At 38.7% G+C, this 17,860-nt stretch overlaps 1 protein-coding gene across 3 annotated transcripts in view; it reads left to right on the forward strand.

Moving 5' to 3' along the window:
* The first annotated feature begins 2,031 nt into the window (after positions 1–2,031).
* LOC111339273 (mucin-like protein) overlaps positions 2,032–17,860 on the forward strand; it is a 50,079-nt gene continuing 34,250 nt past the window's right edge. For 2 of the 3 annotated variants that reach the window (XM_022945894.2, XM_022945895.2), the window contains exons 1-7: positions 2,032–2,180; positions 3,869–4,024; positions 6,257–6,322; positions 7,496–7,643; positions 8,940–9,109; positions 13,451–13,804; positions 14,122–14,406. In XM_022945894.2, coding sequence (XP_022801629.2) covers positions 2,123–2,180; positions 3,869–4,024; positions 6,257–6,322; positions 7,496–7,643; positions 8,940–9,109; positions 13,451–13,804; positions 14,122–14,406 — 1,237 coding nt within the window. In that variant the 5' untranslated portion in view covers positions 2,032–2,122. The remainder of the gene's footprint in view (positions 2,181–3,868; positions 4,025–6,256; positions 6,323–7,495; positions 7,644–8,939; positions 9,110–13,450; positions 13,805–14,121; positions 14,407–17,860) is intronic. The other variant, XM_088762576.1, reaches the window with a different exon arrangement.

Genomic DNA, 17,860 nt, shown 5'->3' on the forward strand with positions numbered 1-17,860 from the left:
TTTTGTCATAGCAAACCAGTGAAAGTCTTACTAGATGGTCGAATGCACACTGTTTTTAGATCATATTAAATTTCATGTTGAAATGTTGCCAAATCCCAATTTCCAACAAACTCGTTTACTTGCCTTCATGAGAGACAACCATTTAAAACTCTTCAACCTCTTTAATGAGGCCAATAACAATATTAACTAACTTTTAAAATCAAAGGTAAAACATGATTGATGTTTGGAATTAATTTCTGTAATTTACAACTATAACTCAGATATTTTTTCTGTACACGTAGGTTTCTAAAAACATCATTGTCGAATCCTAAGTCTTCCTTTCATCATATAAATGAATAAAGGCTGATAGTTTCGAAAGAAACTGTTTGGGGCTGCGTCGGTGGGAGTAACGAAATGATTTGGATATATCAACAAAGTTGAAATGGTAAATTAGCCACCGTAATGATTACAAAAGCTGACGCTATTTCAAGCTTGTCTGTCACAGCTGTGAATCAGACTTTCGCAGCGAAGGAAACATGCTAGACAAATTTCGTATTTCAGTAGTGTGAGTTGTCAAGATCATGGACGGTGTAAAGACACCGATGTTATGTGCAGTTACAGCAGTTTACCGAATTAAATAGCAGAAATTCTCGAAAAGACGCCGTGTATTTCAGAAGACCCTAAAAAGGCGAATAGTCCAAAGAGAAGTTACAAAATAACAGGATTAGCCTCGAGTTGAAAGTGGCAATTTTTTTTAATTTTCTACGCTTACCAGAGGAGATTGACACGTTACAGGAATATCGGCGACATCAACAGAAGAAAAAAAAGAAGCCCATACGTTTCCGGTGTGTATTTCACTCACTGTACTCACATGTGAACCCTTTGATCGACCGGTGATATCTTAACTCGAAGTCGTTTACCATCGTTTCCTTTAATTTTGGCTCATTTTCCCTGACCGAAGTCATCATTCACGCTCAATAGAATATGAATTTAACTAACACTAACATCGTACACTGTATCTGAAGAAGAATATATTCCTTATCCTTGAAAAAATTCGTTCAAAACATCAGGTACATTGACAAAGGTCTTCAGCTGCTTGAAAATACCGCTGATGAGCATGATATCGTCCCTCGGTGCCAGTCCCCGTCAATTTTCCTCCCTCCCCTTCCTCCACCCGGACTGGTCCCTAAATCCCCTTGAAAACGAATAGCATATTTAACACAGCTTCGTTCCCAGGGCCTTTTCCCTTAGTTGGGTCCCCAACTAAGGGAAAAGGCCCTGGGAACGAAGTTGTAACAGGAAGTGCCAAGGATTTTCAACGAAATGAAGACCAAAACTTAAAATAACTGGAGCTCGGCTTTTAGGCTTGGTTAAATCTACTTATTACATCGGTCGCAGCGCCCGTGCACGATGAAGCGAATCCTGTGTTCTGATTGGCTACCCGAACGGACAGGGCTCAGGATTGCCTGCATTAATCCTGCGCATGAAAACAATTGAAGTTGAACTACGTTCTGAATAATGTCGGTGATGGAAACGCAAAAGAGGGCAGAAGATAGTCAAAACAAGGAAAACGGAAACGTATCTCGTGATTTTAATGTGCTACGAACATGATCGACTTTCTTTCCCGGCTCTCTAAGTAAACAAGTCATTCTTAGCTCTTAATAAAGCGAAATCTTTTTGCAATATAAGAAATCCTTTATTTACCAAGCTTGTTCGGTCAAGATGGCTGGATGTAAACGTCGTTATTTTTTCGCACATTTTGTGTACCACGACTTCACTGGGCCAATATTCAGCTACCTTGACCTCACGCTTGGTTAATAACGCATATATATCAAAGCTTAGAATTGTTGTATTTCAATGCACATGCCTAACCACAGGCATCCCAAGCTCACTACAAGAAAAGCGGACGTGACTCTTACAGTGTTGCGCAATGTTTTATATTTATAAAGGTTTGTATGGGATGTTATCGGTTTGCCTTAAAAGAGAGAAAAAAATGTCTTGTTTTGAAATAAAATGGACTTAGCCTATTTTCTTGTTGTTTAGGCCTGTGGCCTAACCTTGACACTGTCCCTTTTAGTGCGCCCATCCTACGTCATCAGAGGAATGCAGATGCTTATCATTTTGAACAGTAACAGCCACCTCTATGAAGATGCTGGTCCTGATGCTGTCACTTTTTCTGATAATCTACGGTTCGTCCCAAAGTAAGCACTCTTCTTATCTTTAGTTTTGAGTTTTGACGGGAATGCAATATACATTCTTATTCAAAAATGTGATTCCCCACGGTCCTCGTTTATTGGCAATGGAAAGGACGCGACTCGTGAACTAACGCTGGTGAACATCACTATACATTTTAAATGCAATACTACATTTTGCATCATCAAGACACCTACCAAAGAACTGAACTTTAAGCGTGCACAAGAACATATAGGAAACTCAAATAATACCCGGCTGACAAGACCGCCTTCAGCCGGCGTCTCCTACCAAGGGCTTGTTTTCTGCATCGCAATTTTCATCTATGTCCACTTCAAAACTGCATTTGAATATTTAGGTGCAGCCAAAATGTCAAATGTGAAACAGGGCTTGCTAGTTCGATCACGCGAGCGTTTGCTCTTTAAACTAGATCATTTAGGTCAAGTACAAATCCAGCTTTCGATGGCAAAGATTTGATATAGGAGTAATCTATCACTAGAGTATGTTATCATTCAGTACAGATTTCCTTTAGCATTCTATCTATTGTACAAAAACTGTTGAAATATAGATTCGATTCCTCGGTCCATGTTTCTCGAGGAGCATATGCATTGTTCTCGTATGAGACTTTGCATAAATGAATCCGCTTCATTTAACAAGAGATGGTACAGATAAGCTACGCATAGCCCTCCCGAGGCACAATTACCAAAATGAATCTTGATGGAAACGTCACAAAATTATACTCGTCTAGATGTGTAACTCGATCTAGTTGTTAATTTTCTTCCATCATCCTTTTAATATCATGGCTGGCGGGCACTGTCAAAGTTTTAATGATGCCCGCGGGCTACAGTGGTTAAATCAAAGTAAAGCTTTCTTTGACTGACATTCGTTTGTCATTTCCGGCGCCAACATGATTTGCCTTCTAACAAGAGTCTTCGGCGCACAATGGGCTACACGTTCACCATTGTTTGAATGGGTCATTAACCTCCGGCAAATTAACTCATCGAAGCAATCCAGCGAATGCAAACTAAAAGCCTAAGTTTCATTATCTTGTCAAATCTTAACGGCAAACCGAAACATACAATACAAAGATCCAATTTGTGCCTTGCAGAAACGAAAAGCGATAAAAATAGTAGCAGACCTTGGTAAATGCAGAAAATATCGCAGAATGAACTCACGGACGTAAATCTATGTCCTACTTGTTTCCGACTATTCAAGTGAAAGGTCTATTGTCTTTCACTCGTCTTCCACCAAACGCAGAGGGAATAATAAGGGGGAAAAACTTGTATCGACTCGATTTTTCTGAATTTGACTGTCATGAGCGAATTCTAGAAGTAATGGACTCAGACTGCGAATTCTCACTAAACCAATGTCACAATTCTGTTTTTACCCAAAGTAACCTCTTATTTAACAAATTCTTTGAACTGGAATCGAATAAACTAGACCCAGCTACACCGAAATACAAGTTGCAGTTCAAAATGTTTAACAGTAACTGATGGAAATATGACATTCACCCTGCCGACGCGAAAAATCAGCTCTCTACGGTGGCTAGTTTACATTGTCAACTCAGATGATAAAACCAACTTGTATTTTAATACTGTACTCCCACCGACGCAGCACCAGTTTCTTTAGAAACTTGCACTCCTCATCTATTTCCTTCTGATGTGTAACTTGCATCTTGCTGTTTTATTTTTTTCATCAGACATCACTCCATCAAGCTCTGCAGAAGCCTTGTCTTCTTCAGCATCGCCGTCGTCGTCGTCGTCATCATTTTCAAAGTCACATTCATCATCATTGCCTGAATTGACGCCTTCATGGACGTTTGTCTCTCGCTCTTTGCCTTCTTCATCTATATCAGGTAGGGTTCTCACGATTGGCTTTAATACACATAATCAGTCTTTGCTTTATCCTGACAACATACTTATCTATAAAGCACTTTCATGATGACAAGTATAATAATAAGGATATTCGAAAAAGTCGATCCAAACTCCACGAAGCGAATGCACATATAGTTTATTTGCCAGATGGACGTGTGTTTAGTTGCAAAGATTTGTAGATGTGTGAGATTCAACCGAAAATAAGAATACGTTATCCACCAGACGGGGGAGTCCGTATTGGGAAAAACTGTGCCCAAGGTCTTGGTACTTGGTACTTTTTTCTAACACTTAAATAATGCTTGCCAAAAGAACTTGGCTACAAAAAGATTTTTATTTACTTAATGGCCAGGTTATTTAAAAGGATTCCAAGCTAACTTTCAAAGCATTTTTTAAAAAGGATCTGTCAAAATCTCACATCTGTCAATTGGAGAGGGAAAAAAGTGCATGCACACTTGTATGAACAACAGTACTGGTATGGCAGATAAACTCGAGTTAAATGACCACACCGACGATCCTCTGCTAAAAAACACTCAGACATCTTACTTCCAACGACGATTAATCTACGAAGATTTACCTCTGATCAGTTTTAAATGTCACAGAAAGTGAAATCGTGAGTGAATTTGGAGCTTTGAAAGTCCGCTCGTTGTTTTCTGGAATGGCGTAAGTAAATCTTGTCTTTCTTCCACCGAAAACTGAAGTCAAATGAGAAGCTTTTTCTAGCTGGACACAAGGGGATTTAATGCGACTTTCACTCATCGAATTCGTTTGGTTTCTGTTGTGAAATTTATGGTAGAAATGTCCAAATTGAAGGGATTTGCAAAGGATAAGCGAAAGGGCATTCATAGATCTCAAATGAACTTCGCTCAACGTTTCATAAACGAACAAATTACTTCGGAGAATTCAGGTATTAAGACGAATGAGAGTCACATTGATAAATATAATTGTTACCTGCATATATCTTTCGTTTTAACTTTCTGAGTTACTTTTTGTGCAGGATTATTAAATTACAAATGGTTGATTTTAGGCCGCGTTTCAATCTTTCAAAAAAATTTAGTACTACAAATTCAATTCGAAATCAATTTTTGCGGAAAAACTTAAGTGATTTGAAAGACAGAGAGATAGAGGAGCGAATTGATGTTATTTGTTGGCAAAAGGTCGTGACAGAAGTCTTTCCTTAAAAGTGCTACCCAGCCGGTAAAACAAGATATGTTTATGAAAAATTGCAACGAAGCTAGAGATGTTCTGTAAAACGACTCACCACGAAACGGATACCGCCCGCTGAGAGCAGGCCTGATGGGAAAATACTGCCTGCTCTCGAAACCAATCAGATCGTAGGATTTGTAGAATCCCACCCGCTCACGAACTGAAAAAATAAATTATTTATTCTAAAATCTAAGTACAGAATATGACAACGACAAAAACAACGACAAAATATAAATTGAATAGAAATGAACTTACAGTTTGCGGCGTAACCAGTTCCGACAATAAAACCCTTAGCAACACAGCGCCAGAAAAAAACTAACGAAACGACTGACCTAGTTGAACTCAACTAGCAATGGAATTTATCTAACCAAAACAACGTACGTGCTGGCGAAACTAAATTGCTACCGGCGTTACGTATTCTTACAGAACCTCACGCAAAAAAGCAAACTTAATTGAATAAAAACAGGACAATTAAAACAGTATTGCCGTAGCAAGAAAAACAATATAAAATTATTTCGCAGTTGCTTGGCAATAAATAGAAATACAAATTCTAGTTGCCACCAGGAAGAATACTATTTGAGCGAAGGTTTACGTCCTCGTTGATGAACGAAGGAAGCGCCATAATTTTTATTTTCAATCTGCTTAAAACCTCTGAGACGCTTCCTCTTATTGTCCATTAAAATAACTCGACTTAATTCTTGACTACTATTTCCCTTAATTTATATATTATTCCAAAGGAAAATCCTATGAGACTGCCAATCAATTCTCGATATTCGCACAACTCAGGTACGAAAATAACTTGAAATGATGGAGTACTTTGAGCAATTTGCTTACATCCGTCACCTTGAGCTACCCTAAGACAAACATTTGAAAAAAACCACCTTTCAAAAGCTGATGAATGATTCTTGAACCTGAGCGATACTTTGTCCAAATAGCGTTCAAAAGGCTCAACTTCACAGGAAAATGAGACAAGCAAAGGCTCACCGTTCAAGTTTCCTGTTTCAATCTAGGCCTTGCAAATCCACCAAGTGCCATTTGGCCTACATCATCATCTGTTGTTGCTGTTGCATCGTCAGGTAATTTTTATTTTGTTCCCTTTATAGATAGAGTCAACTGTACATAGTTATATTTTTATCTCGGTTACGTCCTATTAGCTCAGTGGTTTGTCGTCTTATTCGCAAGCTTCAACTTTAGTTCAAAGCCTAAATGTAGAATTTTCAATCAACAAAAAAGTGTTAATCTTCCTTGCTATCCAGCACGTTGTTAGTGGTTCCATAAAAGTTCAAGATAAAAAATCAGGACGAGTGAGTAGGGAAATGATCACGATAGACTCTCTACCAAAAATAAAATAAAATATAAATAATGATGGTAGTAACAATAGTGATGATAACGAATGATGCAAATGATGTGAATGATGATAATGACCATAATGATGAGAGGATGACAATTTCGATAACAATAATGATTTATCACTGAAAAAAGAAAACAAAACATTGATCCTAATGACATTAACGATAATAGTGGTCATAACAATGATGATAATGATGATGGCAATAATAATGATTATAATAATGATAATTAATGATAATGATAACAACAACTTTATTAAACTCTTAAAATATGTACATAATTTACAGAAAATTTGAAGAGTTACGCACTATAGAACATTAAGAATCATATAAATAACAAAAAATTTAATGATAGTGTTAATAACGATTTCCCAAATACATTCCTTGTGGTTCAGATACCATCAGTAACTCTTGAAGGGAGTCCGGTATTTTCAAAGTAAGTCATGACAAATAAAATTATTCGTCTCTGGTATTGAAAGAAACAAGTTAAAAAGAAATTAATCTCTTATTCCGTAAAAAAAAAGATTGACTCGGGCAGGCTCTAATAATTATACTAATAATAAGGATAACAATGATTAAAACAATGATAATAATAATATTGATAATGATACTTATGATAGCATGGCTTCTTAGTTAACTGTCTCATTTACCCCACGTATATTCACAAAGAAACCTTTTTCAGCAGCTGGGGGTTGGAGAGGGACATTTTCATAGGTTTTTTCGCAAGGTCGTCTATTGTATTTTTGTAAAGCCAAAACCCTTGAAACGCCGTTTCGAGGATTATGTGTAGCATTGAAATCAGGTCATCACTTCCGAAGTGATGACCTGTTTTCAATGTCACACTGTTAAAAGCGATGGATTTCAAATTCAACTATGTTTTATCCTCTTTCGACTTAACAGTATGCGGAAGTACGATGACTGAAAAAACTGGTGTAATTGATGAAGCTGGCAGCCCATCATACTACAAAACTTGTAACTGGATGATTTATACACCAGTTGAGGACTCCACCATACTTCTGGTTTTTGAAAATCATACCGTCAATTGCTGGTAAGAAAAGACTAATTGTGTTGTCAAGTAGAGAGAGTTTTAGATGTCCTCCATGCAAATGATTTTCTTTAAATTCTCAGAGGCACTGTAACAAATTTATTTTCTGGAGATTTTTTTCTTGAATTCGTCAATTGGCATAGATTTCAAAAACAGGTGTTTGACGCATTTGAAACACCAACGGGCCTTTTAAAACGACCTTGGGTTGTATTTCAACTTCTGTTGAATTCCTGCAATTGCTGTTTTGCATTCAATAGTTTGCAACTTGTTGAAGGAAAAAGGTGAGGCCCGTCAGCACCCCATGTCTGATAGTTCTTGTCTAGATTCGCGTTTATCCAGTTAAAAGGTAGAATGACATCCACTTTTTCATGTCAACAGAAGCGTATTTAAATTGGTTCTTTCACTCTAACGACTATTTTTGTATCTTCCTCTTTTTCATTCATCAAACTATCTATAGCGCTGAAATGATGAATTAGTCAATTAAATGAATTAGTGTCCTTCACAGCGTTGGAGTATGTAATAAGTACATGGCAACTACGTTAATATTATCAATTAATTTCGTTTGATGAATATGAATATAGTTTATATCTGACCACTTGCAGCCCAGAGGCTGAATTACGGGTGCAGTGTAAGGTTGAGAACAGACGTCAGCATATCAGGCGTCTCTGGCAGCCGCTTCAGCCTATCGATCAGATCTTCAGTCTTTCCCACCCATCCCACCCCAGGGGAGGACATCCATCACACAGTAATTTCGTGTGTGGGAAATTAACGTCTCCTACCCCAACTCTGCAGGAGACGGGACCTCCATTTATTCGTCCCTATCCGAGAAGACTAGAATATCTAACCATTTCTTGATGTTATAGAAAGGTAGCAAATTCTTCTCAATAATTTTAAGACATTGAGTGTTGGTCCGGTCGAGGCTCGAACCCTTGACCTCCCGCACAACAGTCCAGCGCTCTATCCATTGAGCTAACCAGGAGGCGGTTAATCTGTCATATATCTGTTGTAATTTGGTTATATCAACTAAGTTGAAATTGTAAATTGGCCACCGTAACGAACAAAAAAAGCTGACGTTTCGAACGTTAGCCCTTCGTCAGAGCGAAGGGCTAACGCTCTGACGAAGGGCTAACGCTCGAAACGTCAGCTTTTTTATTTGTCACGGTGGCCAGTATACAACTACAACTTAGTTGATATAACCAAATTACCTTGTTATCCCCATCGACGCAGCACCACAGTTTCTTTAGAAACTTTTAGCCTTTATTCATATATCTGTTGAACGATTTTCCCATTTTTACATAGGAACTCGTGGACTTCGATACGGACCTGGAGACAAAGCAAGGATCTTTGCCAAGGAGGGGACCCATTTGCAATTTTGGTGTTGGGCGGGAATGTCACAGTCAGTCTTTTCTCGCACAGTTCTTATTTTAGATTAAAGGTCCATTATTTTGCGCTGAACAATACACCAGAAGGTAAGTGAAAAGAGTAAGAGTTGTGGATTGTTGTATAATTGTTGCTATAAAAAATCAAAATCATCTATTACAAAATTGCGGGATTATGAAACACGAACCGTCAATAAGAAAACTTGAAGGCCGAGAAGCTCACCATGAGCCAGTATGTCAACGATATTTACAGATATCTAGCAGTGTTATCAAGAAATATAGCTGTTTATAAGCCACCCATTAATTCCCTCGCAATTCTATTGGCTACTCCATCATGTGGTGAAAAATCTTCGGACAGTTATCACGCAATAACCCCTGTCTATGTTGAAATTTTGTTTCAAGATAGACATACGATTTTCTTCCGACTAATTCAAATTACAAACAAATTAATGGCGTAGCCATGGGTACCAAAACGGAACCCAGCTACGCCACTCTTTTTGTATGTTTTGTCGAACACCAATTTTTCGGTCAATACAACGGTCTACGGTCGCTACATTGACGACTGTATCAGCGCTACCTCCTCCACCAGAGAGGCACTAAGTCAATTTATAACCGCAGTCAATTCCTTTCACCCGGCTATAAAATATACCTGAGGAATTTCCGACAATTCTTTACTCCTTTTAGACATCAGAGTTTCAATTGAAGGCAATGGCTTATGCACTAGTCACTAGTGTGTATTACAAACCTACAGACTCACATAGTTACTTGTTGTATTCATCTCCGCATCCATCTCATGTCAAATATTCCATTCCCTTTCCTTAGTACTAAGACTTCGTCGTTTATCTAATAATAACTCTGATTTTTTCGACAAGTCAATGTGCCAGTTTTTCGAAAAACGTGGTTATCCTGTTTCTGTACAGATGAAATAACAATTTTTAAAAATCGAGTTTCCAGATGGGATTCGAACCCACGACCCTCCGTGATCTAGTCGGATGCTCTAACTACTGAGCTACAGGAGACTCTATGGTAAGCAAGGGTCAATTAGTGGGTATTAACTGGAACCGCATCACGGAAATCCCATCTGGAAACTCGATTTTTAAAAATTGTTTATTTCATCTTTACATGCTCACTTTGGAGGCTGGTTGGCTGCATGTGATGCTTTAATGCATGTGATGCTTTAATGTGACGGCGTGATGCTGTTAGTGAGCTTCTATGCGCTAGCTGATGTTTGGCTGTGTAGCCGCGTGATGCAGTTCCAGTCAATACCCACTAATTGACCCTTGCTCACCATAGAGTCTCCTGTAGCTCAGTAGTTAGAGCATCCGACTAGATCACGGAGGGTCGTGGGTTCAAATATCCTGTTTCTCTCGTTTAAGCGGGTCACCACCGGGCCCAACTTATTGATCGACAGTCAGCACTACAAACGTCACAGGAGAAAAATTCCATTCACTCTCACATTTCACCCTCACAACCACGCAGTTAAATTCATTATTCTTAAAAACTTTGAATTACTTCAAAACGATCCAGAGACTGGCACTATCTTTTCGCAACCTCCACTTACTTCATTCAAACGCGACAAAAAAAAAAATAGGCAACTTTTTGGTCAGAAGTTCACTTCAAACTAATGACCAACCCGAAATTTTTAATGCGTTCGCGCACGATGCAAAACTTGCCCTTTCATTCACAACGTTGAGAAAATATCGGGACCCAAACGCTCCATTAAGATTAATGATCACTTCACGTGCACCTCTGCCAATGTTATCTACTGCATAACTTGCACTTATTGCAGAAAGGTATGCACTGGTGATAGAGGAAGACGACTAGGTGACCGATTCCGAGAACACCTTCGCGACGTAGAAAGGAATGAAAAGGACGCATCAAAATCAGTCGCCAGACACTTTAAACTACCTTATCATTCTGAGCAGACTGCGGTCTTTCCTTCCATTTAGATAGCGCGGAAAGCCCTAAAACTCTGAACAAAAGATTAATATCTTTCAAATCAGCAACCTTAATCCCATACATATCAACGAACCTTTTTTCATTCTACTAATGTAATCATCTCGTCACCATGTTCCCACCAATAGCGTAGCTCCACTTTCTGCATAGAAACACACACCCAACCCACAATTCCTCCATTCGCTCTTACGAAGGGCTATTGCTCGAAACGTCAGCTTTGAAACTCTTTACGGTGGCCAATTTACATTATCAACTTAGTTGTTAAAACCAAATTACTATGTACTGAGTACTTTTAGGCTTTGAACGTTCAAGCAAAGAAATTTCCTCTTTGCAACTTTTTGGTGGTAAACCGGGAAGTCCTTTCCATAGCTGCTTCTTCCATTTCCCAAAATTGCAACTGAGGACACCAGTGCAAAGTGTGACTGCTTCTACTAAAAAAGCCGAAACACTCGATAACATTAAAAGCAGTTTTCTCGTGTTTGAAAACCCTGATGAAACACTCGCCCTCGTTTATGAAATATGACATTTCAAACTGAGGCCTTGCCGTAATGACCGAGTGATAGCGAGGTCAATACGGCTAGGCTGAAGTTTGAGATTTTCCTCTCATGGCCGAACGGTCGAGGTTATTTAAGTGTTTATTATATGGCTTATAACCTGAAGAAACGAAAACTTTATTCTAACGGAAGTCGTCAATTTAAATCCGGCGATGCGCGCCTTTTCCTTTTTATTCATCGAATAAAACCCACAATAAAACTACGCAATCAGGGAACTACACCACTGTATCACGTAATCCGTCAAGCGTAACACATTTTTTCTCGGTAAGAAACGATTCTCAAAGCCTGAAAATAGCAATTCGTGTCAAAATTTGACGGTAGAAATTTTGTCCGATTTTCAAGGCAAGACATCAACTGGAGTGGATGCAGAAAGACAGAAAAGTGCTTCAAAATAGTTCAAACACGCCCGGCCTTTTGGGAAAAAATGCTTCGGAATGCACTGTGCACAATATTTCAATCTTCTCCTTCGCTTTCGACAACATATCTCCGCGTTCTGGGAGATTTATGGATGAACTGAACTTTACAAGTCTTTTGAAAATCTGAAACTGCATGAAGTAGTCATAAATGCTGCTGCGGTTTCCGTTAAAGACCGCTCGAGTGTCTCTACCTCTGATATTCCTGGAAATTGATTAAACTTGGTTGATTAATGGCGGGTGAATCCATTGATGAGAACTACTAAGCTAACTATGAAAAAATTTAAACTTTCGGTAATGGTTGGGACTACTAGATTTTTTTTCGGTATTCTGCTAGGGATGCATGACAGACCCATGAATGGTGTTTTCCACCTAGCGATTTAAGCTTTATATACGACACGGCAAACTATGGTCGTTCTTCAGTTGTGCCCTCCAAAGTTACCGGCTGATGAGTCAAAAGTGGCCTCTTCACAAAACTTATTTAGGGGAAATTTCACTGAAATGTAATCATGTCAATGACAATTTTCTAAAGCGCAATTCTTTTACGGTTTCTTGTGTTAGATGTGAGCGTGAATGTATTCTTGTTTGTTTACTTCGTCCCTTCCAGCGCAATCTCATCGGTAATTCAAAACTGTAACCTAGCTGTTCTTCTAATAACTTTCTGATTTGCATAATCCATAATGGGCCCGTGGGCATTACCGCTGTAGAATGCTCTGCTCTGATCTCGCTCTTAACCAATCGGAGCGCGCGTTATATCGGCCACAAGCCTATGCCGTATAATAAAATGATATAATGAACACGATGATGAAGATAATAATAATAATATTAATAATAATAATAATAATGATAACATTAATAACAGTCATTATTATTAAGCCTAGGAAGGTCAGTTATAGAACTTAAACTGGTGAAATGTTTTTCGACTACGAGAACTTAGCAAAAAATACATAAATATAACGATAAGCCGAGCCGTGTGCACTGATTCAAACACCGTCCAGCTGTTTCGTTTACTCGCTTTACACATTTTCCTTCAAACAAATTTGTTTCAATCGCCTAAGCTCTAATTAAAGCTTTCGTGGAGTCCTCGTTAAAAATTACAGAAAGTGTTTAAATCGCTCAAACTTGGCCACAAAAACCATCGAATGTAAGCTGAAATCGCGAACAGCAAAGGTGATTTTTGTTCTCATGTAAAGAAAATTTTCAGTAAATATTTGAATAAGAATCCAGTTCGTTTGCCGCTACAACTTTCTTGAAGCAAAAACAAGCCAACTTTCCTTCTCGGCGAGCAGTTTGGGGAATTCTAGTCGAGAAATTCTGTTATTCATCAGCTGGCAGGTCTGCATTAGGAAAAACTGTGCCGGAGGCTCATTTCTATGCACATACTAATAGATGAAATTATTTTATTTCGCTTTTCACTGTCGTAAGTACTGTTGAGAATAGGGTCACCACGAACTACTTTCTACCCATTAGCGTCAATTAAGTTTGCTTTGTATTTCTTAACTTTGAAGCTCTTCACCAACCTGAATGGAATGTAACAGTCGTAAAAGTTAGCTCCACAGAGATCGAACTCAGTTGGTCTAGGTCGAATACTGACGGCTCAAATTCCTACTCCATATTTGGTTATGTTGCTACCTTGCACATGCTATGGAGTGACATACTTCATACCAGTGACATACTTCTGATGAATGTGGAAAATGCTTCCTCCTCAAACACAAGTTCCTCCTTCTTGAGTACGGTGGTGAGAGGACTTAGACCCTACACAAAATACCGAGTGAAAGTTCTGGCCCTTCTCAGAAACCACATGACTGGTAAAATTTCACCAAAAAGCGGCACAGTTGTTGAGGTTCAGACTCTCGAGAGCGGTGAGTCAGTAACTGCCCTTAGTTTTACAACCCTGATCAGCAATAATGCGGTTGAAGCTGCAGTATTTACATAACCGTAAACGATTGTATGCAGTTAACAATAATATCTTGCCTATCAATAGACTAATTTCGATGGCATAAAATTATCTGAAAGAAGGATTGAATCGTGTTTTTTTTCTTTCCCCCCATCTCCCTAAAATACGTAAAAAAGGGCATGCTACAGAATCTTTGGAAATGGGTGGGTTGGAGTGAGGCACACATGGTGCGTTGCATTAAGTTGCTGTTAACCACATTACATTTACTTTCTATTTCCTTAGTTCCCAGTGCTGTTCCACGGCTGTATGCTAGGAGCCAAGGTTTCAACAGTCTCTGGATTAGGTGGGTTTCAATATCTAGCGAAGAGGCAAATGGAATTCTTCTTGGCTACACAGTGTACTACAGACCTTATAATTCAAACGACAGCTTCACGAATATTAGTGTGAATATTAACGTGGATGCTATAACTATAACCGGTCTGAAAAATGCTACAGGATATGAGATCAGAGTTACCGGTCGTACATCCGTTGGGGAAGGTGCGGAACGTTTTACATATGCTCAAACAGGTATCTGATTTCTAAATTTAATGTTCCATATTTAAATTTCAATATATGAAAAACCAAGGGGGTCGTACCTTTTTCTCACTAAATTTCGCCTGTAATCAATTTCTGGAAAATATGGAAGCCGAATTTTACGCGAGTTTTAATTTCAGGATTGCTGGGAAATTAAATAGGAAAATTTATGGCATGACGTGGGAATTTCGCGTAAAATTGCACGCAGAAACCGATATCGCACGATACTGACATCGCGTAGCAACGAGTGTGATATCGGTTTCCAGTACAATTCAACACGGAATTCAGGGTCAGATAATGGACTATCCTTGAATCGCATGACAGAATATAAATACGAAAAAAATAAAACCTCAACATTATAGTTTTTGTTATCCTGAGCGCGAACATGAGATGCCAAACAGTACCAGTAAGCCTCGTTTTCAACTCGCAATTCCACGTTGAATACCTCGCTTCGTTAACCAATCAGAATGCGAGATTTTACACAATTATGCGACTCCAGGCTAAAGTGTACTAAATCTCGCAAATTTGCCTGCCATCAGTCACTATAACCACTATATGCATGAATTCCTCTTACTAATTAATTATATAGCCAGTTGGTTGTAATTGGGCATTGCTCAGTAAAGCTATTTCTCTTAAGGTGGCTCATACTAGTTTCCTCGCGCGGGGAACAGATAACTCTTGTGTCACGCGCGAGAGAAACGTGCCAAAGGAGCGCGAGATTAAAAGACAAAAATTTAAAACAAAGATGGCGGTGAGAGGATTTTTTTCTACTTATGTGAGAAGTTTACCTAAGAGCTTGTATTTGATGTGTTGAGTGGCCACTGTGAATGCAGGAGATAGAAACTAAGATAAGATAGATCGATAGATAGTTTAATCTCAAAGGCATTCGCAGCCCAAGGGCTGAATTACACATTTTTACAATCCAAGAAATTTAAAATTTAAATTTAAAATTCAAAAACATAATGAACTCTATTTTCTCGTGACCACTCAATAACACAATCTGCTATATTTTGGGCGTGACTTTCACTCTCTTTTGGTACCATCTCCGAGGCTGTTGTATCATCAACGTATTTCCATAGTGGATACGCGATTTCGAGGTCATTCATCATAAGCACAGATAACCATGGGCCCAATTTTGTGCCCTGCGGTACACCGGAGGGCACAGATCCCCACTCCGAAAAGCACTCCGCAGCCAGCTTAATTCTTTGTAATCTATCAGAAAGACAATCAACTATCCATTTAGTAATACTAACTGGCAATTTACACTTAGTACGCAATTTTCTAATCAGAATTTCATGGTCGATAAAATCAAAGGCCTTTTGATAATCAAATAAGATTGTTCTTACGGTAGCGCCATTTCATTCAGTGTTAATAGACCAATTATGTAACATGCTAATTAAGGCCATAGTCGTGGAGGAATTTGGTATTGCCCCATATTAATTGATAAAGAAGACGATTTTCGGAGAAGTAAAGGCTGCTTCACTTCACATTTAAAAGAAATATTCAATCAATATGAAATCTTGCGACGGCGAAAAAAAAAGAACTCAAGTGAAGGATAGTCTACCTGAAGTGGAAGAAGACTTTGAAACTTAAAGGAAAATGATATGATATAGCCAGAACGCGTGTGTAGGATTTTGAAGATGAGCCCGGGAGGCTGTCTTTGACAGCTGTTTAATGATTTTCTTAGCAGTAAACGTCTGTAAACATCAGATCGTTTACAGACGTTTACAGCCGAATTTCGCAAGTTTTAATTTTCAGGATTGCTGGGAAAATATATAGGAAAATTCATTGCTTGACGAGGGAATTTCGCGTAAAAAATTACACGCGAAAACTGATATCTTACGATATTGGTATCGCACGATACTGATATCGCACGATACTAATTTCGCGTAGCGATGAGTGTGATATCGGTTTCAAGTGTAGTTTAACGCGGAATTCACGGTTTAGGTAATGGATTTTCCTTGGAAAAAAAAAATTGAAACGCAATAATGTTTGTTTTCATCCTGAGCGCAAAACAGGTGATGCGAAGCAGTATCATTTAGCCTTGTTTTCATTTCGCAATTCCACGCCAAATACCACGCGTCATTAATCAATCAGAATGCGAGATTTTATTCAATTATTTAATTTATTAGATTCGCCAACAAGGCGGGGACACCGCAACAGCTTAGCTCCAATTACTGTGGGCCCAGTAAACCAACTCATCCCACCCCAGGGGAGGACATCCACCATATAGTAATCTCGTGTGTGGGAAATTAACGTCTCCTACCCCAAACCCAGCAGGAGACGGGACCTCCATTTATTCCTCCCTATCCGAGAAGACTAGAATATCTAACCATTTCTTGATGTTAGAAAGGTAGCAAATTCTTCTCAATTATTTTAAGACCTTGAGTATTGGTCCGTCCGGGGCTCGAACCTTCGACCTCCCGCACAACAGTCCAGCACACTATCCATAGGGCTAACTAGGCGGCGGTTATGAAACTGAAGGCTAAAGTGTACTAAATCTCGCAAGTTTACCTATCATCAGCCACTATAACCCCTATATGCATGTAGTCCTCTTACAAATTAATCATTATATAACCTGTTAGTCGTAATTAGGCATTGCTCAGTCAAGCTTTTGCACTTTAAGGATCAGTTTAGTCAAATTGTCAAAAAACCGTCAAATTACTCCTTAATTGGACGGTTCTAATGATTAAAAAAGAACAGCTATCCTGAAAATTTCAGATTAACTTCCAGCCATGAAATTAACCCGGTAATCTTGATCTACCCGAAAACTATGAATAAAGAACATAGCAATACGACTAATAAAATCTTCATTCAAAGAATTAACAATTTTCTCCTCAAAAGCGAAAAAAACAACGAATTCCTTGCATGTACGAGACTACATAGTAGATTCAGCATGCTTGAATCGTTGATCGCCAGAAATCACGGCCAGAAATTTCCCAGAAAATATATTTAGAAATATCAACACTTAAAGGTAATATCAGCCATTCGAAAAAAAAAGCGAAAAACTTACGAGCTTCTCGCTTTTACGAGACCCGTGAAGTAGATTTTACCCTCCTTGAATTGGAATTGACTAGAATTTACGACCAGAAATTAGCGTAGCTTTTTGTTGAAATTCTGAAAAATATACGATTTCAAAGCAAACTCCTCCATAGAACACCATTGGAATAGAACGGAGAAACAATCTTGAAAGTTCTGAAGCCTCGCAGCTAAACTCGACAGGAACTCTCAGCCGAAGTGAAACCGCACACGTGATGTTATGGATATGCGGCGCGCAGTACACAAAGATCTTTACCTTAGTATCTCCTTGGGGAAATGGGTAGGCTTTGCAAGTGTGCTATGTTATAATAAAGTTTTGTATGCAAGAAGGTATACATGTGGGAGAGTATCTATGTATATTTACTGCTGTACGCAGAAATGTTGTCGGAAAAACAAAAGTACACGCGAC

The sequence above is a fragment of the Stylophora pistillata genome, chromosome 6 (assembly GCF_964205215.1).
Source record: "Stylophora pistillata chromosome 6, jaStyPist1.2, whole genome shotgun sequence".
NCBI classification, from domain to species: Eukaryota; Metazoa; Cnidaria; class Anthozoa; order Scleractinia; family Pocilloporidae; genus Stylophora; species Stylophora pistillata.